This window comes from Alligator sinensis, unplaced genomic scaffold (genome assembly GCF_000455745.1).
Source record: "Alligator sinensis unplaced genomic scaffold, ASM45574v1 scaffold282_2, whole genome shotgun sequence".
Taxonomy (NCBI): Eukaryota; Metazoa; Chordata; order Crocodylia; family Alligatoridae; genus Alligator; species Alligator sinensis.
Genome location: NW_005841879.1, coordinates 1,769,872 through 1,795,376, shown reverse-complemented (window position 1 = coordinate 1,795,376; position 25,505 = coordinate 1,769,872). Strand labels below are relative to the sequence as shown.

General features: G+C 39.2%; 1 protein-coding gene across 1 annotated transcript; it reads left to right on the top strand.

Annotated features, from left to right (window-relative positions):
• Positions 1-15,769: 15,769 nt before the first annotated feature.
• Positions 15,770-25,293, top strand: APOH (apolipoprotein H). The gene is made up of 8 exons (XM_006017353.3): positions 15,770-15,869; positions 16,719-16,895; positions 17,657-17,753; positions 20,454-20,530; positions 21,160-21,348; positions 21,977-22,156; positions 23,148-23,345; positions 24,747-25,293. Exons 1-8 carry the CDS (start codon positions 15,806-15,808, stop codon positions 24,815-24,817), a joined length of 1,053 nt encoding a protein of 350 aa, XP_006017415.1. The 5' UTR covers positions 15,770-15,805; the 3' UTR covers positions 24,818-25,293.
• Positions 25,294-25,505: the final 212 nt, after the last annotated feature.

Below are 25,505 nucleotides of genomic sequence, written 5' to 3'. Positions count from 1 at the left end.
GCTAAGACAGGCACCGTGAGAAGTGTCTTTCAGCTCTGAAAATGCCAACTCATTCTCTGCTGACCTCTGAAATCGTTTCTGTTTCTCAATCTCCTGCTGTACCAACTTAGTGCAACCTACATTTATCTTGAATTAGGGGAACAATGCTCAGTGCCAAACCAGGAAGTCTCTATTATGCTCTTCTTCATTTAACAATCTAGCATTACATTGAAACAGCCCAATAGCAACGTTGGGAGCTCACTCCCTTCCCCCTTGGTGTTTTCTTCCATACCACCACCGTTCACTAGATTACTGGTTCACATGTACTGGTTTTGCAATGGTGGTTCCCTTTTTGATAATTTACTGCTTGTCATTCAGCAGACAAACAGTGGCTGGTTCCTGCTTTAGTGACTTTAGTAACTACATGTCTCCCAAGGTCCTGGTCCTCAAAGCAGATTTCAGCTACTCCCCATCTTTCCTTTGTTAGAAGAGTAATATAACATGCAGCTTTTGTTTTGACTTTTGTCCCTGAGGTAAGGTTGAGTTGTTCACATTTGCCTATAAATCATTTGCTTCATCTGGGCAATGTATCTGTAAAGAAAATTTTCACAGACTGAATTTGTAAAATGCCTTCTCTGGCATTTATTACAGAGATATTAGCTATAATGAAATCCAAAGCCATTATGAGTCTAGTATCTTAGCTACACAGACTTCGTGTTTACATTCTGGAGGTCAAATTTTCCCCAGTTTTGGACACACGTCTGTTTGCTGGTCGTTGTCTTCACATGAAACCACTTCGATGGCTCAGTTGTGGTTTTCCTACTCCCCAGCCTGTTTAGCATGTCTGGTCTAGTAATTACTAAGTGTGAGCCTGTGTTTATTATTTCTATGCATTTTACAGATCCTATTACACATTGACAGCAAAGCGCTGATTATTATTATTATCCAACTGTGCAGGCCTAAACAAAAACTGTGGGGCTAATCCTTGTTCTTCCAAGCTTTGCTCCTTCAGCCTGGTATCTCTGTAATTTTTTAAGTGAATTAAAGGCTTTCACGAGATGCTTGTGGGGGCTGGGGTGGTGCAGGTGCTAAGATGCGCAGCTGACAGCTTAGAGATCACAAGTTTGAGGCCATAGCAGAAATGCTGATGGCATGGCCCCTTCAGAGTCCAACAGATCTGCTAAATACCTTGTTGCAAGGACATGGGAAGGAAGGGGTAGTTACTTGTGTTGTTGTCTAAACCTGCCTTGAGTTATAACTGTCCATTTTATGGCCTTTTAAAAACAATACTAGCATTTAATTGATCAGCTGCCGTGATTTTTTCAGTAGGGTCCATTTTCCTGTCTTACTAACCAAATGTGCCAATCCCCAAGATAACTATATGAAAAGATTGGAAAAGGGGAACATATACCTGAGCCATGTGTTTATTTTTTGTATTAGATTTATATTTATATATTTGATGTTAACATTTTACTCTTGAAATCCAGAGTAAACCCATACTCTTTTATGGAAGTTTTAGCTTTCACTAAACATTTAGTTACCTTTAATCATTTTATGTATAATTTAACTTCATTTTCTTGCAAATAATAGTAAGAGTCCACCTTATCAGGCTTTCTTTTTCTCCCAATCTGGCATGGCCCCTTGTATCCACATTGCAAGTACAGCTTTCCTTGCAGTAAAGAAATTAAACTAATTTCCTAGTAATTGTATGCATCTGTCCGATCATTTCCTCCCAGTATTGAAATTTCCTGTGTGCACTGACTTTAAATATGGCATTACATCAAAGCAAATATGCACAGGCCTGTGAGATGTGCTAAAAACAAGAAGGTACAAAGAAAACAAAAGATTTTAAGGCCGTGACACCCTACAAGGGAAGGCCTTTTTTGTTGGCCTATTTGTTTAAGTTTAGTACATGGCTGGATGGGATATGGTGGGTTTGGCTCTAAGTTTTTTTAATGTATTTATGCTCCTGCTGGGGATAAACTGGCTTCGTACATTATATCCTGACATAGCTGTTACGGTTTGTTGTCTTTTTATCTTCTTATTCTTTTTTTTTCTATCACATATCATGTTTAGGGTTTTTACGGGGATGCCCATTTCATTGGTAGCTGAGTGTCTCACATTTTTGACACACCTTTTTTTCTTCCCCAATTCTAGTAATTTCTATTCTTTCCTCTTTCCTTCTGCGCTTTGACTTTCAGTCCTTCTTGATGGCATTTTGCTGTTTACTGACTCTTCTTCCTTGACTCTTTTTTTCCAGGTATAATTACTGTATTGCTCACTAGAATGCTACTTGACAGTGGGGTGGTGTTCACTAGTTTTAAACAATATGCACAAGAACCATTGGGAAGAGAAGAGGAGATCAGGTCACTTTGGCAGTTATGTGCATCTGAACTGCTCTGTTAGTCAGCTACATTACGGATTACCCAAGAGAGAGAAGGTGACTGGCTTTCGAGGAACTACACATTCTGCTTTTCCTGGAGGGATGGTGTTATAATTGCATGTCTTTTGTGGGAGGCCGCAAAGGGTTCAATAGCTTTCTATAGCCACACAGATCCACTTCTGCCTCCCTCCTCCAAAGAAGCTCACATTGCAGGTTTATTAGGTAGGTTTTAACATAAGGGGGCTTAGCTTTGTGAGGTGCCATGAAGTGAAAGTTCAAAGTGCTTCAAAAACAGCCAGCAGAGTTGTCCACAGAAAAACTCATAATTGATGCAACTTAAGGGTATACAAAAATACAAAAACCAAAATAATCAACCCCTTCTGAAACCCTGTAAAAAATGACACACGATAAAATTCCATCATTTTCAGGGGATAAAATACCCATGTTATTTATTCATTAAGGTGATCTAATCACTGGCATCCTTCCCTTTGTGAGCATACTGTTAGTCTAACTTGAATTTCCCCTCAAGAGGTGCTGTATTTATTTAGTAGGGGGGGCTCTCTATAGAACTGAAAATTAATGGCTGATGATACATTAAAGATAGAAAGAAAAATTCATCATCAGTCCTTTATTTCAATGTGCCCATCAGAATTTTGAGTAACATCCTATTGTGTGTCTTTTTAATACTTGTTATATAAGCATGCTAACTATTCTCCCCATGATGAAGTGGAACACCAGATCTAATATTATACCTTTATATGTGTGCTGAAATATCATAGAGAGCGAAGTCCTTTGGGTATATTAATAATCTTCTAATTTGAATTTTTGTCTCCTTCTAGACTGAAGAATCATTTCTCCCCAACAGAATAGTTTTTTAATTATTCTTCCACAGTTTCCCCTTCCCCACAGAAATCAATAGGAAAAGTTTCTAATTACATTTTCAATAAATAATTTACATACTTTAAAACCATCAAAAGCAATTTTTTTTTCTGTAAGCAAAGCAGAATTTGTTATTGTAGAGCCAAGAAAAATAAGAAGCAGAGTGGCTCAGCTTTTAAAATCACATAAGTATACTGTTGTCACAGGGCGCTATTGGTACTGGCACCTCTTTGTCCTCAGGCCCTAAATTTTCCTCCAGTGCTGTGAGTCTCACCCACGAAGTCTCAATGATTCTATACAAGGCTGGAGAAAAGCGATATCTCAGGACACCTGATTCGGTGTGTTGCATTGCTCCTCCACCCCTACACCCTGATCCGTCTCTTACCCATTGATCTTAATGATATTGGCCATCGAACAGAGTGTTATAATCCACTGTTTCCTCTTTTGAAAAGCCAGTGTGTCACAAACCGGATTGGGTTGCAACTATTCATTTGCTTGCCACACGAAATAATATAAACTGAGAAAAGTGTAACAGCTTGGGATGGGTGAGCTGGTACTCTGTCACTTCCCTTTTTAGGGCTCTCTAAACTTGTTGGTCCCTCATTACACTGTCCACAGAGTCTTCTGGCCTTATATTTACAAATCAAATTATGATAAACAAAAGATCCAGTCCTCAGTCAGTTCCTGAGGGTCTTCCCTGCTTTCATAGATGCTCTGGCCATAGAGGGCCACTGGGTTCAGGTCTTTACTCACTCCAAGGTTGTTCAAGTCCCTTTTTCCTGATACTCTCACTGTGTAAAAGTCCCCTTGGTTGACGGTGGCCACAGCTTAGGTCCACGCACAGCCTCAATCAGCACTTAGGCTGCTGCCTTGCTCATGCCCAGCTTCAAGCCAGGAACTCTAATTCCCTTAACACTCCTTGTCTGGAGCTTCCTCCCATCTGGAGCTTTGCTTCTTACTCACAGTTTCTTGCATCTGGAGTCTCTCCTTCCATCTCTTGCAGGTCACAGGATTCTCCAGCCTTCTGTATCCCCAGCGAAGATGACAAGACCTCCTTCTCTTGCCGTTCTCCTGGGATAGAATCATAGAAAGTTAGGGTTGGAAAGGACCTCAGGAGTCATCTAGTCCAATCCCCTGCTCAAAGCAGGACCATCCCAACTCCATCATCCCAGCCAAAGCTTTGTCTAGCTGGGTTTTGAAAACCTCCAAGGATGGAGCTTCCCCCACCTCTCTGGGTCACCTGTTCCAGTGTTTTATGACCCTTCTAGTGAGAAAATTCTTCCTAATATCTAGCCTAAACTTCCCTTGCTGCAACATGAGACCATTACAACTCCCCTCTGGCTATTTGCCTGTGCCTCCATGTTGGCACCAGCTAAGGTCTCCCTGGCTCTTTCCCCTTTCCAGGAGATATGCTCGTCCTTGCTCTAGGAAGTCCAGGACTTTTTGGCCCGAGACGCCGAAGTCCTTTTAAGTTCTGCTTTTTCCCTTCCACTCAATGAACCATCCAGTCTTAAAGGGGCCGTGCCTGCGGTCGGAGAATCTTGCTGTAGCACTTTTGGCTCAGGCTCATTGGGGAGGACGAGCGTAGCAGGGTTGACCTCCAACTCCCTGCTACAACTGTTTTGAAAGTTTCTCCTTAAATTTGATGCAAACTTCAGCGTTCTTTATTAACGAGAGGTTACACTATTTTATACTGCTTGGTTGCTTCAGAACATTAAAATTACAGTAAGCCTCACTAGCATTCAGTTAGGCTTATAGCTATTAAAGAAAATATGCACTATATATATACTGTTCATGAGCCAAGTGGTCTTATTTTCTCACATTAAATCAATGGGAACATTTGTACTACATTGCACGTGAGCAAGAAAGGCACCATACCCCATTCACCTTATTTGCAAAATCTTCTGCTGAGTGACAACATTTCCATTTGAATAAGCTAAGCAAGATTATTCCTTCTAAATATGCTGTGTAAACCAAGGTTATATGTATCATAGCTTAAATTATTATTTTTGAGAACTAAATATGTTATGTCAAACAGAAAATGAAGTTGCTTATTTCAGAGAATAAAGACATGAGAGGAAAAACTAAATTTTTAAAGTATTAAAGTTTTCCATGAGAGGAAAAACTAAAATTTGCAAGTATCAGCTAGAGCATGTTGGATGTATTTTTTTTGTTTTCCATGCTTCATTACATAGCCAATAAGGAGTTCTGGAAAAATGCTGCATGCTTACTGAATAAGACCCAGTGCCATTACCAGTTGTGACCATGTGATCCTTCTTTCTCTGTTCTGCACAAGTGTTTATATTCATGGAGATACGAATAACAGAGACAAGTTTGGCTGAACAAGCACAATCTTGAAATATTTGCTTGATTTAAAAGAACTGAAAAGGAGAACACACTGATGTATGTAATAGAGCTTGACATTAATTTAAAGAAATTCAAAGTACTTCTTTTAGTATTATTCCATTAAGTCAGAGGAGTTTTTCCACGCTTAATTTTTACCTAATTGCAATAAGATCGTTCTTAAAGTCAACAACTAGGTTAGGTAAAATTGAAATGTGGAAAAACTCTTCTGGCTTAATGGGATACTACGACGAAGAGAAGTACTGTGTACTCTGCTTGAAGCCTTTATTCAATTCTCCATTTTTAGTTTCTAAGAACAGAAATAGATAACCTTTAATGACTTTGGCGACTACTTCCATTTTTTAAATATATGATATTATAGGTTAAAAACTAGAACTGTTCAGAAGGCAAATGTGCATTATAACAATGCAAGCATCTCTTTTGGTCACATTAAAGAATTACTACCATTTAGTCTTAGAAGAAATGGTTACTTTCACAAACAGTAATTGCCAGTTATCAGAAAATTAAGCATTGCACTAAGCTACAGACCTTCTTCCCACATAAAATATGTCTTAAAAGAAATTCTGTTCCAGAAAACATAAGCATAATTTAAAAATCATATATTTTAATCACGATCACTAATAGGCAAAAGAGGGCATACTACAGTCAGTTGCCAATTGATTCTGTTCCAAATATATTTTTTCACCTTTTGTAAGACAGGAGTTGGACAACTAGAGTTTTCTTGAAATGGGCAGGATTAATTATCAAGCCACATTCAGATAGTGGACTGTTATTTGGCTTGAATATATGCTGGTCTCCTTGTATATTAAAACGATCCTCTTTTGAATAATTCACATGCTCTGCAGAACTTGATGGAAAATGGAACATTTATAAACGCACAGAAAAAATCATTTAAAACCCCCAAAAAGCATATACATGTGAATTCTAAATTACTTCATAAAGAATATTAGACATATACTAACATATTTCACGACCTGTTCTTCTTAGGGTGCCCACGGGGTTTTTCTTTTTCTATAGTGTAGCTGGACAATTAAATTTAAAACCATTTTGCTCACTGAAACCTTCCTGTCAATATCAAACTATTGCAAAGTGTGTTATTAATATACAGCCTGTTTAGATGATATTTTAGCATTTCTACCTGCAGAGTCGGAGTAAGGAAACTGATACATGGAGCCATCTTCATCCAAACTACTTATTAAAATGAAAAACTGCAATAAAAAGCTTGGCTAGCTGATGAGGTAGGTTATTATGGTAGGCTTAGAAATGTGAAAATGTTTCATTATCCACAAGTGGAGTCAGATGTTCAGAAGAGCTCAGGTCCCATTTGGGACCAAAACAAGCGAGCAGATTTTCCAAAGAATTCAGTACACAGAGTACTAAGCACTTTTGAAAAATGTGGCCCTCATTTAATTAGTTATATAGGATGTAAAAAAAATAAGAAGAAACCAAAAACTGATTGTAGATTTAACTATGGAGATTTAAGATTATCAATAACTGAAATGAGTGTATAGGTATTTTCTACAGGACCCACGGTGTTTCATACGTATGAGGGTGCTTGCCAAACCCAAGAGTGAAACAGCAAAACATGTCTGGGATAGGCTACATTGACAGAGCTGCAAGGGGAAGCCTGAATGGAACCATCACTTTCCATTAGGATGAATGTCTCAACTAAAATGAGTCTTTCACTTCCATCATATGCACTACCTGGACCCAATAAAACATGTAAAAGCATAAAAAAATATTTTTGTTGTGCATAAAATACAGGGAAATTCACCTAAAGGCCCCTCAAGGGGGGAAACACAAGAGAGGTCAAGAATTGGTATCCTCTATTTATAAAAATCACTGACACACCCAGCAGAATCTGGTATTTTATGAGGTTTAAAGTTCTGACATTTTTTCAGTCACTCTACAGTGCTCATAGCTTCCAATAGCAAAGACATTTCCATTTCTGAAGAATGCTAACTAGGAGTAACAGTCTTCTGGGCAAATTGTAGAAATAAATTAGGACAGGTCATGTGAATCCCTGGTTTAGAGTACATCTTCAGATATCAGAATCAAATATCTCTGAGATGGAAAGAGAATGAAAAAGCCATTTCTTTAGTGGGAACCAATATAAGTCGCTGTCACATGACCTTACTGCTTTTCAGGAAGTCGCCATTTTTTTAATGAAGCAAAATATTAAAAGGATCCATTTATTTTTAAACAAGCTTTCTTCTGGATACAGTGCATATGGTCTGTTAGGTGCAACAGCCCACATTTTTCTTCTATAAGAAATGTATATATTAACAGTCAGCTAAGTAGGTGAATTTTCTTATTATAGCCTATTAATAATAATAATGCATCTTTAAAGTAATTTTCATTTTAAACTTAAATGCTGATTTGAGAACAATGCAGGGAGTTCCTGCAATGGCATTTTTGCAGCTTTTTGTTATCTGATACAGAGCCCAGTGTAATATCAAGATTATTTTCACTGTGCTTGTTTTGCATCCATCCTAAATGTTGCTGCATAGACATTTCTGAAGTGCAATATTATAATACTAGTCTGTGTTTCATTTAGCTCTGAATTAATTTAGATCATATTTCACTGAGGCTTTTAGGAGCTTTAAGAGTATCATGGCTGAAGACTTTGTTGTATTTAATTACAAAATAATTAACAAAACGGGGAAATGGCTCCACTTAGTCACATTATAGACATGCAGCCCTGCCAGCAGCATTCAGTGAAGAAACTGACAGAGTTCATCTCCAGTACTTCAAGTTTCCAAATGGCACGAGAGATCTGGAAACTAGTCATTGAAAGGCATCCAGGAGAAAAGAGCCATTTGATTCATTAAACACTTGTTGACTCAGGTTGTCTTTTGTTTCGTATGTGTTCTCGATGTTTAATAGAAAACTTTGAATTTTGCAGTTTTAGAAGCATGAACTCGATTTTAAGTTTTCTTCAGAGTACTTACCATATTGTCCTTGGCTTCTTAATGATCTGATGGTGGATCTTTGCTCCAGCAAAAGTGGACAGCTATGGAACGATACGTGTAGACAGTCCATATACATTTTCCTAAGATTATCCATCCAGGTAACCATCTTGCCTAAGTAAATAAATTAAATCTAAAATGGAAAGCTCCTTAGGGAACTCTACCTATTAAAAACAGTGAGATCTGCACCAGTGTAAAATGAGTGAAGACCTGGCTCCAGAGATAAACATCTTAATTCTTTTTTGAGTGTCAGTGTAGAAATAGTTAAACATATACAAAGCAATATCACGATTACATCCCAGTGTGCATTGATCAACAAAGATTTGGATCACAATAGTGATCTCCCATTGATGTAAGTAAGGTGTAGCTTCATTACAGCCGTTTGAGATATTCTGGTAAAAATATATTGCATGGGTTTGGTCTATGGCTTAAAGAAAACCGTTGCAAAGACACCTATTGACTTCTACAGCTGTCCTTATAAGTCTTTCACTTAGTTGAATAAAGACTCCCTTGTTATTAAATCTATTTCCTGTAACTTCATCCCTTCAGCAATAATCAAAAAATAGTAGTGAATAAGTCTGTTGCAAACTGGGTGCTGTGATATCATGACCATGTCTGGGTCTGCTCTGGATATCATCACAAAAAACCCCAAACCAATTATGAGGAAAAGAAAGCAATTTTGTCTCAAGGAATTTAATAAAACAGTTAAAACAGCACAGAAGTCAAATATACGGTCTTACTACTTACTGTATCATGAGAAAAAGTCAGATGGAGTGAAACATCTCCCTATGGCAAGGTAGAAATGAATACCCACTTGAACCAGTTTTGAGAGTAACTGGCACTTGACATCTCTACTTTCTCCAATGCTCCTACTTGCCTATAGAACATCTTTATGACGTGATCTGGAGCTATCCTAACAACGAATCCCACATGACATTTCCCACTAGACCACAAAGTCCATTGGCTGACATACTGAGTTACTGAACGAACATACTTACGAACAGAACTAGCATTGAAATATTGACCCGACCTAAACCCTATCTAGCTTGTAAATGCTAACAAGATCCTAGCCTGAGGCAATCGAGGTACACACTGGTCCCACACCGTATCGGCACCGATAAAAGGAAAATTAACATTATTGGCCATCGATCTTTTTGATAACGTCCCCAATAAATGCCACGTGCGCAGCCGCAGTGCAGCACGCAGGCGTCCAGGAGCAGAGCCCAGCAGTGTGGAAAGCAGCATCCAGCTGCTAAGTCTGTTGCAGGGGAAGTAAAGGGCATAGGAGAAGAAAAGGGCGTGGGGGAGGCACACTGCTCTGCTTCAATACTATTTTATGAGCTTGATTCAAGGCTTATTGCAGTCACTGTAAAGATTCCCATTTACTTAAGGCTTAATCGAAAGTCTACTAAATTGCTAGTGAGGCATAAACCAGCTTTTTTAGGAAGAAAGGAGACATTAGCACATGAGAACCTTCCCAGGTCCCTTGGAATTGTATATTCATATTCTATGAATCTATGAACTGAAGGTCAAGACTATTATGGTGGAACTGTCAGATGAACATTTTTTGCTGATCAGCTCACTACAACTTGAAAGCCTCTCAGGGGGAAAATTTATACATACAAGGTTTTATGAGGCAATTAACGTTCCCGATAAGAAACATACCTAAACAAAAATATTGCCAACACAGTGGTAGAGCTGTGCTGAGAAACATTTATCAGTGGTACACTAAATGGGTTACAGTAGCACCAGCTCAGGGTGTTTTTTATACAGGAAACAAGAGGGTGGAGAAAGGAAGTAGCCTTAGATTACTTTGTGCCTCCCTATATTGTGGATCTGGCTTCGTAAACGAGATTACTTCATGCCCATAGGTTGGAGGGCGGGGTGGTACAGTACAGTTAGGCTAGCTCTGTCACCTGAAAATGTAACTGCCACTCCTCATGTAAGTGTATTCCTTGGTAGCTGGATCTGCTGGCGTTTATGACCCCTTAACACTACAGCGTGAGAAGATCAGATATTCTGGCTCTTCACTTTCAAACAGGGAGTTGCTTAAAGGGATGTAAAGCCTAAAGATCAAATTCTGTACTACCAGCTTAAATTGAAGGTTCTCAGCCTTTTTAGATTCAAGACTCCGCTTGTTACACTTAAAGCACACCTTCCCTTTCACTCCTTTTGTGACTATGAAAAAATATGCTGATCTGTTGTGGTATCCCTCAGTTCTTTGCAGCAGAAGAATTGCTTTATTTCCCCATTTGAATGAATTCGTATTTGAGATCTCTGAGCTTATTTTGTGAATCGCGTAGGTGTTTGCACACCTGCCAGTGCTGATCTTGACCTTCACCGTGCAATACCCTTAAAAGGATCTGAGGGCACCCTGGTTGAGAATCACTGGTCTACAATAATATTGCTAACTTCAATGAGGCTAATTTGGAATGTCAGTAGTGTGACCCAGAGTAATGTAGGTACCTAAAATATGCTACTAATGAGAGCACTCAGTTCAAATGACCACCTAAGAAATATGCTGATCCTGTTAGGATGTCTCAATGAGATAAACAGTTAACACCAAGGCCTCTTCTCTGCCTCTGTCCTTAGCTTAAACACCCTTGGAGATACAAAATGCAGATCTTATAGCTCAGGTAAGTCCACCTAGACTCCCATAGTCTACTTGGTAACCTAACTGGACTCCTGCTAACTGCATACTAACTGTAACTATCTACTCTGTAGCTACTTGTACTCCCTTCAGCTGAGCCTGAACCAGTGAAAGGGAGGCAGATGTCTACTATTAGACACTTTGAAATTGCCAGGAGTTATCTCGTTTCATGGCTGCTATGTCCCCTTTTTTCAAGGCTTGAAATAACAGAGCTAAATTGTTACGGTCCTGAAATTGCGGGGAGCTATTCAGTTTTGGAGCTGTGAATATTACAGCACTGATAGCACTTCACACTGAATAGGCAGTTTACATTTAAGTTTAGATAAGTGCTTAGTCTAAGTGCACAGCCTTTTATCAGTCCAACGCTAGGCACTTAAATAGAGTACGCTATACTCCTAAAGCATGCCTGGGCAATAAATAGCAAAAAAAGTCATAATAATGAATGCTAATAACTGTGGGTCAGATTATACATCTCACTCTAGAGCCTGACATCCAATCTAGGCCTAAAACTTGCAGATTATCTCTGTAATAACATCTCAAAGATATAGCATTTCCTATCCATCCGTAGCTAAAACTCTTGTCCAGACTCTTGTCATCTCCTATCTTGACTAATGGGACACCTCTCACTCTTGACAGATGGAATGTTGTCCCACTGGTATCCATTCAGAAAGCTGCCAAAAAGATAATTTTTCTAGTCATCACTGACAAAATTGTATAGTCTTTGCATTCCTCTACTGCTTCCCTTGTCTTTCACGTCAAATAAGCTGCTAGTCTTAATTTGCAGTGCCCTTTGCATCTTATTCCCTCTCTAGGTATCTTCTCTTATTCACTACTGAGAGGTCAGCTTCAGCCTCCATCATCCACTCAAACAAATACCTTCACTTTGCTGCCATGCTGTTTGTCATATTTGCAAGGAAGCTCCTCAATGATTTCTCCAAAAGCACATCACTCTTCTTCTTTAACTGCCCCTTAAGTAGTAAGTAATCTTCTTAACACGTGGTAACTTTAGACAGCTTGACAATGGCTAGGCGGGCAGCGTAAGGAGACTGCCACCTATCACATCAATCAGTACTGACTTATTCCCTCCTTGTACTCCTCTGTGGACACATCTACGCGTGCAGCAATTAATACTCCTCAATAAACTCTGGAGTATATTGTGCCCGAGTTTATTGCTTCTGGGCACTGCGTTTGCATGTGTGCCCGGGACTACAGCACATTGATCTGGGTCAGAACAGGCTGGCCTGGCAGGGGACCCTGGAGGTCAGCCTGCCAACCCAGGGCTGCTCCGACTTGGCTCAACATGCTGCAGAAGGGCTGGATGGGGCACGAGGGTGCTCCAGTGTGGGGCTAGCTGGTAGGCAACCCCCATATTGAAACACCCTCATGCCCCAGCGCTGCCAGTGTCTAACCTTGTGCTGCTGCAGATTAAAAAGCTCTGCCATAGTATAGTACTTGTGTTTACAAGTGCTAACCTGTGGCGGAGTGAGTTAGTTTACTCCGTTCTAATAGCACGGCAAGTTTACTGTAGAGCTAATTAGGCAACTGCAGGAAACATCTCATGCAGATGCGCCCAGTCTGTGTCTACCTCATGTCTCTTGTTCCAGATGATAAAATCTTTGAAGCTGGGAATATTTTTTGTGTTTATACAAAAAATTTTGTGTGTTTATACTGTATATACACAGTATAAACTGTGTTTATACAGTGCCCAACAAAATGACGCCCTGCTCCATGAATGAGGTTCTTAGGTGTTGCGACAATAATAAATAGTATGTGCTACAAGGATGGATTCATTAGGATCTCAGATGACATGTATAATTATGTGATAACATCCAAATGCAGAAAAATCGCTAGATTGGTTTGCTGATTTTCTGCCAAGAAGAACCAAATGATCATAAACAGAATCTCTCCTTAATTATTAATTCCCACTTACTGGAAAAGATACCCTTATGTGTGACATGCATTCTTGTATTTCTCTGTTGCTGAAAAATAAAAATATGAAAGAGATGCAAAAGTGGGTATTGGTACTCACATGGACATTTGTGAAATGCATACTTACCCATTTTTAATTCAGCTTGGCAAACAGGAATGATTCAGGTGTTCTTAATGGAGTTTTTCACTATTAAAAAAGGAACAGAGTACAATCTGCTGTGGATATCCAAATATCTATGGAAAACTAGTTTATACGCAATTTATTCAACTCTATTTTTCTTGGTTATATCCTTGCCTTAAAGTAGCATATAAATATTCAGTTCTAGCTTATAGCTCTGCCCTATATGGGAGAGTACATTGTGCCATCTGGTGATAGTTATGAGAAATGCTCTCCTAGAGAATGATCAATAGTGCAGTCCCCTGACAAACTGCTGCTTTGTATTCTAAACTTATATCAAAATGCAACATAAAGAGTAACTAGAGCTGATTTTAAGCCAAAGACCAAAAGTTTAGATTCCATCTCATCTTCCCAAAAGTTTTTGGAAAGAAGTAGGATGAACACTGGGGGGGGAAAAACAGTAAAATGTAAACATAGGAGAAAAGACTCATGGGGAAAATCAGATTTTGTTGTAGAAGTTGTACTTTGTCCACTGACATTGTGAATTAGCTAAATATTTTGGGAGAGGGTCTCGCAGCTAAATGTTAAAGCATTTTCTGTCTAAAGAAGTTAACATGCTCCGGATTGCTTAACGCTATGGTCAAAGTCTGCATCTTAAATGCAAACAAGGAAGTTTTTAAAAACAAAAATAAAGACCAAACTCACATGAATAAGCATGTGCACAGACATAACCCACCTTCTCTTGACACTGAAGGAATCAACTGATTTGCTAATAGGCATACATATCTGATAAAGTAGTTTGCTGCCTATGAAAGCTCACACTGCTCTGAAATAGCCTTCAAGGCCATGTGTAGACGAAACAAGGGCTGTGAGTCCATGATACTTTAATGGTGTTGGTGGCATATTGTGCAGTAATTCCAGCTGCTGTAGGAAACTTGGTGGTGTAATGCACCTCAAATGACTTGGAGCGCAGCATGGCTGCACTGGTGGGGCTCCCAGTGGAGCGGGAGCCCCCCGGAAATACAAGGCCAGTTACCACCCCTGTGAAAGGTGGGTTGGAGTGCCTTAACCCCTAGCCCCCACAACACTGTAGGTACAAGGGAGGCAGGCACGGCTACGGCCACCTGAGCCCAAAGAGGGTGTAAGACCCAGATGAGGTCACGCATGGCAACAGCCACCTGAGCTCCCACTGGGGAGGGAAGCCCTGTGGCCCCAGTGAGGGGGCACCAGAGGGCTGGGAGCCCAGTATATGTGTGTGAGTGTGTATAGAGTTCCCTATAGAGCCCCGGGACCAGGGAAAGCTCAGCCCTGGTCAGGTAATTGGCTGGCCACTACCCTGGTGAGGGCCGTGGGGGAGGCCCCAAAAATGGTACATTTGCCACCCAAGGTGTGAACTAGGTAAAGCCTATGGCTGAAGGGGCCTGCTCCAAGAGGGAGCAAGGCATGGTACAAGTTGTTGATGCACGAAAGAGACCCTGTGAGAGGGGGTGGAGTGTGAGAGGCCCTAGTGAGAGGAGGGTGGTATGAATGTGTCTGTGTGTCTGAGGCCTGACAATGAAGGCTAAGCTGGCTCCGGCTGTAGGCCAGGAGCATTGTCACCTGGATGCCATCTGCAAGGCTTGGGCTGTGGTGCAGGGGAGGAATGGAGCTGCAGGTAGCGCCCTCTGGCATCGGGGCAAGAATGGGCAGCCTCCCGCCTAATTAACACCATAATTGTGTATCATCAAGGTGTGGCAGGCAAGGAGGCGGGCTGTTGGCCCAGAAACAAGTGGGTGGACCAATGGCAGACTGGGCCTGAGCGAGCCCCCTGTTACACGCAGCAAACTAAAACTCCTCCTTTGTTTCCATTGGCTGAAGAAATTCCACAATTCTGCTTTTTAACTTGTTTTATGTTTCACAGATGGTGTTAATGTGTTTTAAGATGATAAAGTAACAATGGCAGGTACTGAGTTAGATAAGTTCTCAGTTATGATGGTTTCCAACATAGCACTGTACACCGTACAAAAGTTTAATGGTACTTTTGCCAAGCAAGTACAGTGGGAGCAGGACGAGATAGGCCAGAAAATCAGCTCTGGAACCAGCTTGGATTCTTAACCCTGAAAGGTTCAGAGGTGCCTTTTAATGGCAGAGGAAAAAATATGCAGATAGAGTCAAACAGAAGAGTTTCTGTTAGCAATTCCATTGCTGGGCCACTTGTGCTACCCAAAATATACCCACTGCCATGAGGGAACTGAAAGTGAGTCTCTCTGTGCTTGAAAGATGACAGAATGACATGATTTGAGGCAATAACCAGGCAGAGATGAAAGATCTTCAAAACAGATTAAAATATGTGTTCCCATAATATCTACAAAACAAACATGTGATGATCATTTTAGCCTCTGTTCCCAGTAATCTGAGATCGATTTTATCTTTTGTTTACTAGGATTAGAGTAAATAAGAAAAGTTAATTTTTAGCTATCGTTTTGTGAATACCTTTCTTTTTAAGAAGAAACATTTAATTGAGGGTCATTTTGAAAGCTTGGAAACTGGCAGCAATGTATTCAACGGTGCTGTTCTTGTGGATAGTTACTCTGACGCACTGTGTTCTTGCAGGAAACAGTAAGTGTCTCTCCCTTTCTAATAGCAAAGAATATTCGATAGGTCGAGCTTGCAGCAAGGATGGAAAACCTGGAGGTTATGGCAGTTTTACAAACCTCTTGACTTTTGCAAGTAGCTGAAAAGATCTTAAAAACTTCTCCTCCTTGTCCTCCTCCTCTGTTTCTTCCTCCCTCACATTCCCCAGTGGGAAATAAAGTTTTATAAGACAGATGCAGAAAGAGAAGGCAAAGGAAATTAGTATTAGGAACAAATATCATGCAAACCTAATTAGTGGAAGGTCATAAATTATTTGGCTTCTGTAACCTGAGCACATTAATACCAGGGTTTTCTGCTTTCCTCCTTTCTCCACACAAGCTTCCTGAGATATCCCTTCATTCTGCTTTAAGCCAAAGTCTCTGTGTGACTGCCCGTCTCCTCCTCTCAGGGGTTCTTGTGTCCCACTCCTCCTGCCTGATCCAAGGTTTTGTGTATCCCTCCCCTCATTGAACACCAGTCACCCTTTTTGCCCTGTGCTTTCCCAAACTGGAGCCCTCCATTTTTCTTCCCTGCCAGAAGTTTGTTGCCAGTCCTAATGGCTAGGAACTATTTATGAAACTCCCCTTCCTGCCCTGCTATATCTTTCCTTTCTATCTGGCAACCACAAAGTCTATAAATACTTTTAAACTGTACTGAGGCTCAATCTATAGAAAATTACAGACAAGGAAATGCCACATGTGTTAAGAGCTCATGTCATTTTATCCAGTTTTAATAATACAGTAATAAAAATATCTATTGTCAAGTTTGATAACTGATGCAACAAGTTCTTCTGCATTGTACCCCTTTTATCGTTAAGTGGTTCCTTTCTTCTAGTCTGCTCAAAGCCACCTGAAGTGCCATTTGCGACAATTGATGTAGATAAGAAAGAATATCAACCTGGTGAAGAAGTGACATATACCTGTAGGCCTGGTTACGTCCATCAGAGCGGCACAAAGAAGTATGTTTGCAATTGGTCTGGCAGATGGCTTCTTAACACGATGAAATGTACACGTAAGTAACCCGTAGGTTCCATTCCTCGGCGTTGTATCACAGAATTGACAGTTGTGCATTGGTCTATAAATGCGGTGTTATGGATTGTGGAATGTGTAATATTATAAAATGTGGCTGTTTGGCTTTCTGTGTACTCCACTTCTGCATTTCTAAGAGCACTGAGCACAAAACCAGCATCTAGTTGATTCTCATGCCTGTTACGGCCCCTCATTAAGGCGTTGCACACTTGCTTCACTTTCTTACTGTTTTCCTCAATCCAAAACAAAATGTTTGAGATAGGAAATGTGTTGTATGTGTTGTATTTCTATATGTATTGAAAAACAGTTTACAAAATCAGTAAGTAATGTCACAGCTCAGCTGTTTTATCTTCAAAATGGGATACCTCATTTGTTCTATCATTTGTTTAAAGTATATGAATGAAATGTTGACAACTTCAATGTTTATGGTGCAATTTGTTTTATTTTTACAACACTTGCATTTACTGCAATAGACACCTTTGAAATTAATTTAATTTCATTAGAGAAAATTATTTTATTCAAAAATTTGCATAATTATAATTTGGACAGTCACTCATCCAAGCCAGTCACTGATACATTTGCAAATAGCTTAAATATAGTTTGATTTCAAATAAAAAGTATAAAGACTCATGAATAAAGAAGTGTAAAAACTTGACACCATACTTGCATACAATCAAACTTGCTAGCATCGTTTTAGTTTTATAGATCACAAAATAATACACTCTTCCATTGTCTTTTAAACAGCAAAGAAATGTCCATTTCCTGGACTGCTGGAGAATGGAAAAATTTCTTTTACAGAATTGACCTTTCAGAGTACGATAAGTTTTTCCTGTAATCCAGGGTAAGTCCTCATATCACTAGACCCTAGTTCTTTTCTGGTGTCTCTTCATCTCTAAGCAGCCCCCCAGGTTCATACCCCACTAACCCACCCAACATTATGCTACTGCACTTGAATAGTTTATGGGAGACTTCACTTTTTCAAGACAATGATTCCCAGAAATAGAAATAGTCCTAACAGCAGGAGAAACTTTATATAAATCTTTATTCTGCACTACTTTTCATCTGCTTTTGAAATTCCCTTACTACATCATGAGATGAATCCTACAGCAGAGATGGGCTAATCTCCTTCTATGTCTTTTTTGCAAGAATGAAAATATGAAATTAACCCTAATTTGATCCCTGCATGCAGCAGTATAACATACTGTCACCCAGGGCTGGTTGGTTTGAACAACTGATTCTTTTGCCAGTTTTGGAAATGTAAGATAAATTAAGTGAATGTTGACCATGAAAACTGTAGAAGCATGTGTTTGAAAACAGCACACTGATTGAACCAGGGGCACATAGTGTCATGGTTCAGATAGAGCTGTTTCCTTGTTTTGAAGTGCTATAAAGTAAGCACTGAAACGAGAAAGAAATTAGCATAAAATAATTGTGCTGAAAAAAGCATAGGCAGAAAAGGTTAAAAAAAAAAAGAAATATGCCAAAATACTTAACCACAATTTAAACTTGCAATCGAAGAATTATGCTTCAAACACCCTGTTTATATATACGGTCATTTGTTGCACATGGGCAGTAGATAAACTCTCAAATGTTATGGAACAAGGTAAGGAGGCCTCATGAAAATACAACTTTACAATGAATAACACCCAAAATATACTGTTCAAGGTGCGCTGTATTATTAGTATGTCAAATGCAGTTTGTATCCAATGCTTTTTATTATACGTATAGCAAAACAATACCTATTTGACATTTTAAGAACACCTACAAAACCCAGCCCTCTGTCATGAGCAGTTTTAGGCCTAACGTCACCAATGATCAGGGAGGGAGAAAGAAGAGCAGAGGGTATCACAAGCCAGCTGTGACTTGTCCTCTTCCCCAACTTCCTGAGTCTGGAATCGTTTCTTACCATGCTCTAAGGCCTGGAAATGTATCGTTCTGCAAAGACAAAATTAGGTTTCAATGCTTGCGATCTTAAGTAGAATAGTATTGTAGTTCTGAATCAGATCCGTGTCCAAGTGAAAGAAGTCAATTTTGGGGTGAGGATTAAAGGAGAAGAGCTCTTTTAAGAATTGGAGGCATGAAGTTGTGTGTGAAATGAAATACAGAAGCTCAAGGATGAAGGCATACTGTAGAAATGGGGGGAGAGGAGGAAGTGGGAACTGCAGCGTAAACTGAATAAAGTTTTGCAAACCCCTCTTATAAATACAAGTTATCTCCATCACTATACTACAGCAGGGGTGTCAAAGATGCAGCCCACAGGCCAGATCACATCATCCGGCCCCCAGTGTCGGCCTTGCATAGGGCCAGTCTGAGATCCCTGCATGCTGGATCCAGCACCCGTGGTGCCTGCTCCAGCTGGTCCAGGACTGTGTCACACACACTGATTGGTCTGGGACACGAGCTGCATGTGGCATCTACTCCAGCCAGTCTGGGGCAGCCACGGCATGCACTGCAGGTCCTCGATCCAGCATGCAGCGGGGAAGGAGGCTCCGTGGTTCCCCTGGATGCTGGATCCACTCTGGTCGGTTCAGGACTGTGCCACATATAGTGTCCACCCCAGGCTGGCTAGAGCAGATGTTGCATGAATCTCACACCCTCATCTGGCCAGAACAGACACATGTCCAGTGCAGTCCTGGACTGGCTGAGTGAGCACCGTGGGCACTGGATCTAGTATGCGGAGGGAAGAGGGGGTTTCCGTGGACCTATTCGTCTGGCCTGTGGACTGGTCCCACATCACCCTGCAGATGAGTTTGACACTCCTGTAGTATAGTATATAGGCAGTATATAGAATAAAAGCAATATAAATGCAGCACTTTTTTGTTAGGTATCCATCTAAAATTTCTGATATAAAGATATTTCAACTGGTGTCAGACAAGCATATGGTTCTTCTCATTTGTTCATTCTACTGGAATAAATCATGACCAAGTATTTTTCACCTGTGACATTCATGAGTGAGTCACAGACTGGAATACGCTGCAGAGCATAAATGGATTAATTCAAGTCACTTCCCTGAGAAACAGAAGTGAGATGAGCAATAAATAAAGGTAACTATGACACTGAATGTAGTAATTGGATTTGATTGATGGACTTAAATTTTGCTAACGATAATTTACTAGTTTCCAGTGTGTAATACTGAAATGACAGAAACAGGATAAGCATTTCATTAAGGATTAGTATAAGGATTTAAGAATAACAAAAGCACAAAGGTCTGAAGATAAGCACTTTAGAAAAAATGCAAATGAGAATTAAATTGGGCTGTACAGTGGTCTCCTGGCTGAGTTCTGTAGCGCAGTAACTTAACAGTCGCAGTCAATATAATCATCCTAAAGAACTACTCCCAAGAAACCATGCGTTATGCTAGCAATCAGAAATCAATACCCTTTTCTCACATACACTTTAATTATTATATAAATGGATGTATCAAATACAATTTAAGGTTGAACGTACAAGAGATTAGCATCCCAAATCAAGTGTCTCTTATTCAGTCATATATTGTAAGAGTTCTTAAAGCTTCCTAGTAAATGGATCTATTTCTTCACAGGTACATTCTCAATGGGGCAAGGATTAGCCAGTGCATGGCAGATGGAAGATGGAGCGGGACTCCACCTCACTGTCAACGTATGTGTACTAAAGAAACACACTGAGCCTTATTCCTGTTTATACCTTTGCACATGGTTCCATTATTGTAAAAGGGATTTAGAATACATTCACACCCATGCTAAGGTCTCTTTATAGTGTTAGAACGAGGTACAGAGGACTTGGTATAAATCAGAATCAGGTTTTCTGTCTGTGGCTTGAGAGAGATGATTGGTTTCGGTGTTGGGTGTCTGGACTCATTATAGAGAAGTGTTACTAAATGACTGGTTTGGGCTTAGGAACTTCTGAATTTTAATACTGCTTCAGGGATGATGCAGATCTCCTTTCTCTTACGTTTCCCTGCCGCTTTGATATATCTCCTTTAACACATCCTTCAAAGATGTGAACACCTTGATGACAGAAGTGCAATATATTGGAAAAATGTTATGTATATTTATATTGCCTGCAAAAACTACATTGATTAATGAGTTACAAACATAAATGTTATTGAGCCTTTTATTTATTCTAATTAATTTAGCAAATGTATTCCTATTTTGCATTGTGCAATGTAATTCTTTTATAGACATAATGCTCTGGGTGATATTCCTCCAGGAAGGCGTAACAATTTGGGTTTTTAAGATGTATGGAAAATCAATGTTCTACTTTTCCAGCTGTGACTTGTCCTCCTCCCCAAATTCCTGAATTTGGAGTAATTTTGTACCATACTCTAAAGCCTGGAAATGTATCAGTCTTCCAAGACATGATTAGATTTGAATGCTTACCATCTTTTGCACTTCTTGGAAATGAAACAGCTATGTGTACGGCTAATGGGAACTGGAGCAATATACCAGAATGCAAGTGTAAGTAAATATACAATCAATAATTTGATTGACTTTTTAAAAAACCCTTAGAAAATATATGGAAATAGTATGAACATTTTTATTAATTTGGCCCTTAGGAATTAATACCACAACAACTTCTTATATCTTGAATATTGTTATTGTGAAAAGCAGAATTACAAATGAAAGCTGAATGCTAACAGTGACCTCAAGATTGCACAAAACAGGAAGTTTTCTGCCCCAGAGTGCCTACAATCTAACATTACACAAAACAATGCAACTCTATTTAAGTTAACAATCTTTCACTGCTGTGAAATCAGAATCAGATACCTAAAGCATAGCAAATCCATTCCAATATCTAAATAGCAGGAGTAAACTATCACCTAATCTAAGAAGTACAAACCTAAATCCTCAGTTGGTGTAAATTAATACAATTTCATTGGCTTTATTGGAGCTTCACTGGAGCTACACTAAATTAAATGATCTTTGGATCTTCCCAAGGTTTGGAGGGAACATGATTCTAAATCACATTTTTATTTTTGTTTCCAATGTTTTTAAGTTTACTTGCTCTGTATCTATGTAAGAGACTAAAGGAAATCAAAGCCAATGTGTTAAATTGTACCATATTTTCTTTGGTTTTGCACTACAGATGTAACATGTCCAACTCCAACAGGAATAGAAAATGGATTCATAAATTTTGTTGTTCGAAGAACATATGGTTATAAGGAAAGAGTCAGTTTTGGCTGCAATGGTAGATATGTGCTAGACGGGCCCAGAGAATCAATGTGTGAAAAAACAAGTGACTGGTCCATAAAACCATCTTGTAAAGGTAAGACTGTGCATCAGAAACCACTCATCAACCTGAATTTTCCTAAACGTTTGACCAGAAGAAGTTGATGAGAAATAATCTCAGAGAACCTGCCATTTCGAAACAGAGCAGAAAGACCCAACATAGGAATTCTCAGGGCTCTCAGGACAACATTAAATAACTATATGCTCCCCAGTAAGAGAATACAACTGGCTTCAATGACCATGCACTCAAATTCTTCCTTTATTCCTTTTACTTTCTGTCTAAGTTGCCACTTTGCATGTAAGCCAGATGCATCTAGAAATTATTGCTTGTACAGCCATGTCAGGGGTATGATTTTTTTTTTCAACATTTTTACCTAAAGCCTGAATGTAGGCACCTTTGTACTGACATAATAAGACTTTGATAGAGCTTATTTTATTTGGGGAACCAACTTAACCACACTCATTGGTATGAGCTGTATTTATGTTAGGGAGATTTGCTGATACAGCTATACAACCAAACATACTTTAGTGTAGATTTGGCCTCAGTCTCTACAATTTGAAATCAGAAAAGAATATTTTCTATAATGATGTAATTTAATCTACTTCCACCCATATTGAGACATACCACTTTTCAAAGATTAACACCTTTTCTACAACTAAGCAAGAAGTGACATTTATCTTTCTTCATTCATCAAGTATACATGGCATTGCATACATACATTGCATACAAGTATACAAATCACTGTTTTTGAAATAAGAGGTTGGGCTTTTCAAAAGCAGTTAAGTGACTTAGGAACACAGTCCCATTGCCTTTCAATGGGACATCAGCTCTTAACTCGTGTAACCACTACCAAATATCCCATTCAATATCTGTATTTCAAATATTTGCTCCTTTATGGACAACATCACTGACCTTTTACACCAAAATGTTACTTCTGTACTTATCTTACAGGATCTAGACTATTTATTTTTTTAAATTCAAACCCTAATGAAATGGTAGTACAACTTAAATTTGAACTGTTTTTCAGCACCATGTAAGATACCGGTTAAGAAAGCTACTGTGTTATACAAAGGTGAGAAGGTAGCAGTTCAGGATGGCCTTAAAGAAGGAATACAACATGATGAAACCATTTCCTTTTTCTGCAAAAATAAAGAAAAGGACTGTGTCTATACTGTGCCCGCTTCGTGTATAGATGGCAATCTCACAGTTCCTGAATGTTTTAAAGGTATGAACCTGGCTACTTTAACAAGAGTAGTTAAACCCTGAGTATGTGGAACAGTGTTTTCATTTACTCCCAAAGAAATCTAAGGTATTCATCCAGAAAAGCAGTAGAAGGCTATAAAAGGGAAACAGCCCTAGCTATGAAAATGTTTAGATAGCTTTGTCTAAAGGTAGTTTTGTCCACAGTAGACACTGTTTAGAGGTTGTATGAGCAAATAAGGGACAAAGCTGCAGCCAGTAACTTTGTGACTAACTACATTGATGGTCCAAAACTTTCCTTGGAAGGCACTGCTGCTTCCTTGAGACTATGAACCATGGGACAGGCAGTCCTTGACTTACAATGTTTCAAGTTACAACATTTTGCATTTACAACGTTTATAAACTGACACCCTGTTTCAACTTAATGACATCAGTTTTGACTTTACAATGCTGGATCCGATGCGACGCCATGCCAGCAAACATCTGTTTGCTGTGTCGCTCATCTCCCTGGAGAACATCTGTCCAAACTTCCTTGGACGCTTTCTTTAAGAAAGCAGATGAGACTCCAGAAAAACCTGCAGCCAAGACTCCTGAGAAGACTCCAGCCAAGAGCCCTTCAAAAAGTCCAACCAAGAGCCCTTCAAAAGGTCCAGCAAAGTCACCTCAAAGAAGTCCTTCCAAATCAATATAATTGCTATTTACAATATAAATACATTAATGTAGCTATATTACTCATCTATAACTGATTGAGTACAAAATTCTGGGGTATTTTTAGTGAAAATAGGGTATTGGGCCTTGGTTCAGGAACTGATCCCCCATTTGTAACATTGTTTCTTATGAGAACGTTGGTTCTGAGTTACAACGTTTCGACTTAAGACGCGGTTTTCAGGAACCAATTGTGTCGTAAGTCCGAGGACTGCCTGTATTTGTATCCTGAGGAAGAATTACAACCTTGCACTGGCTTATGCTAGGCCTGTTTACTCCAGTCTTGCATAAAGGTTATGGAGAAGGAGCAGGCAAATACTGTATCTGAATTATGACAAAAAATATCAAAGGGTAAATGTTGTCTTAATTGCAGACATGATCCTGGGGAGTTCAACTGAAAGTAAAGAACTTTTCAACTAGAAATATCTGTATTAATAATGAGAGAAAGACAAAAGCTTTTTGGTAGTAGGATATGCTTTGTGTTTAAGTTACTGTATTTTATTAAGTCTGCTCGCATAGTATGTCCCTTTTTCAAGCTTCACTTCATTTGAAAAGGCGCGGGGAGGGACCTACATAATTCCCAGTGTGGGGTCACATGCTTTCATATTTTGCATGGTTCACACTGGCAGCATTTACCTTTCTCTGCCCTCCTATGCACTACTGCTAGAGTCCAGACATTGTAGGAATATCACTTAAATTAGTAACTTTTTGTTTTTAACAGAACGTGGATTCTTTTCAAGTGTATTCAAGAAGGACTATGCAGAAAGGACACAATGTGAAGACGTCCCGTGAATTAAAAAAAAGAAGATGCAGTAATTGCAATGCCCATTTTACTGAGATAAAACATAAATGGCAAGGTTTTTTAGGTGTCATTGAGTTTAACGCCTCTCTGCCAATGCAAGACTATATCTTGCAATCTAATTTCAACTGCTTTGCCTGATATCATCCTTGCCAATCTACTTCACATTCTAAGACAAAGTATTTTAGTCACAAATTCTTAAGATGTAGCCCAACTGTTCCTTTTCTCACTTTCTTCTTACTTTTTCTTATGTACCCTTCTCAGAAAACCTTCAGTTCTCCTTTTGTGCCTAAGTCCTACAAGTGTTTGTAACTGGTTCTCAGATTTCCATCTCTAACATAATAATCATTTTAGGTAACTTATTCTGTATACTTATTTCTTTTTAAATACTGCCTACTAATTAGCCAAATCATTTAGCTCTTACCTGATTTTAAAATACAACTTTTAACTTTATCCACACAATGCTCATACTCATAATAAAGTTTTCTTAAAATATAATTGTAGCATTCATTTTTTTGACATTTTCTTGCATATTTTTCTATCAGCTCTGACATTTAAGTACAAAAATGATTATCTCAATTTATTATGCAGTTTTACTTAAAGGTTGTTTTGTATGTTTGCTTTTTTATCTTTCTAGTTGGTAGATCAATCTGAACCCTTGAATGCATTTGTCCAGTGATT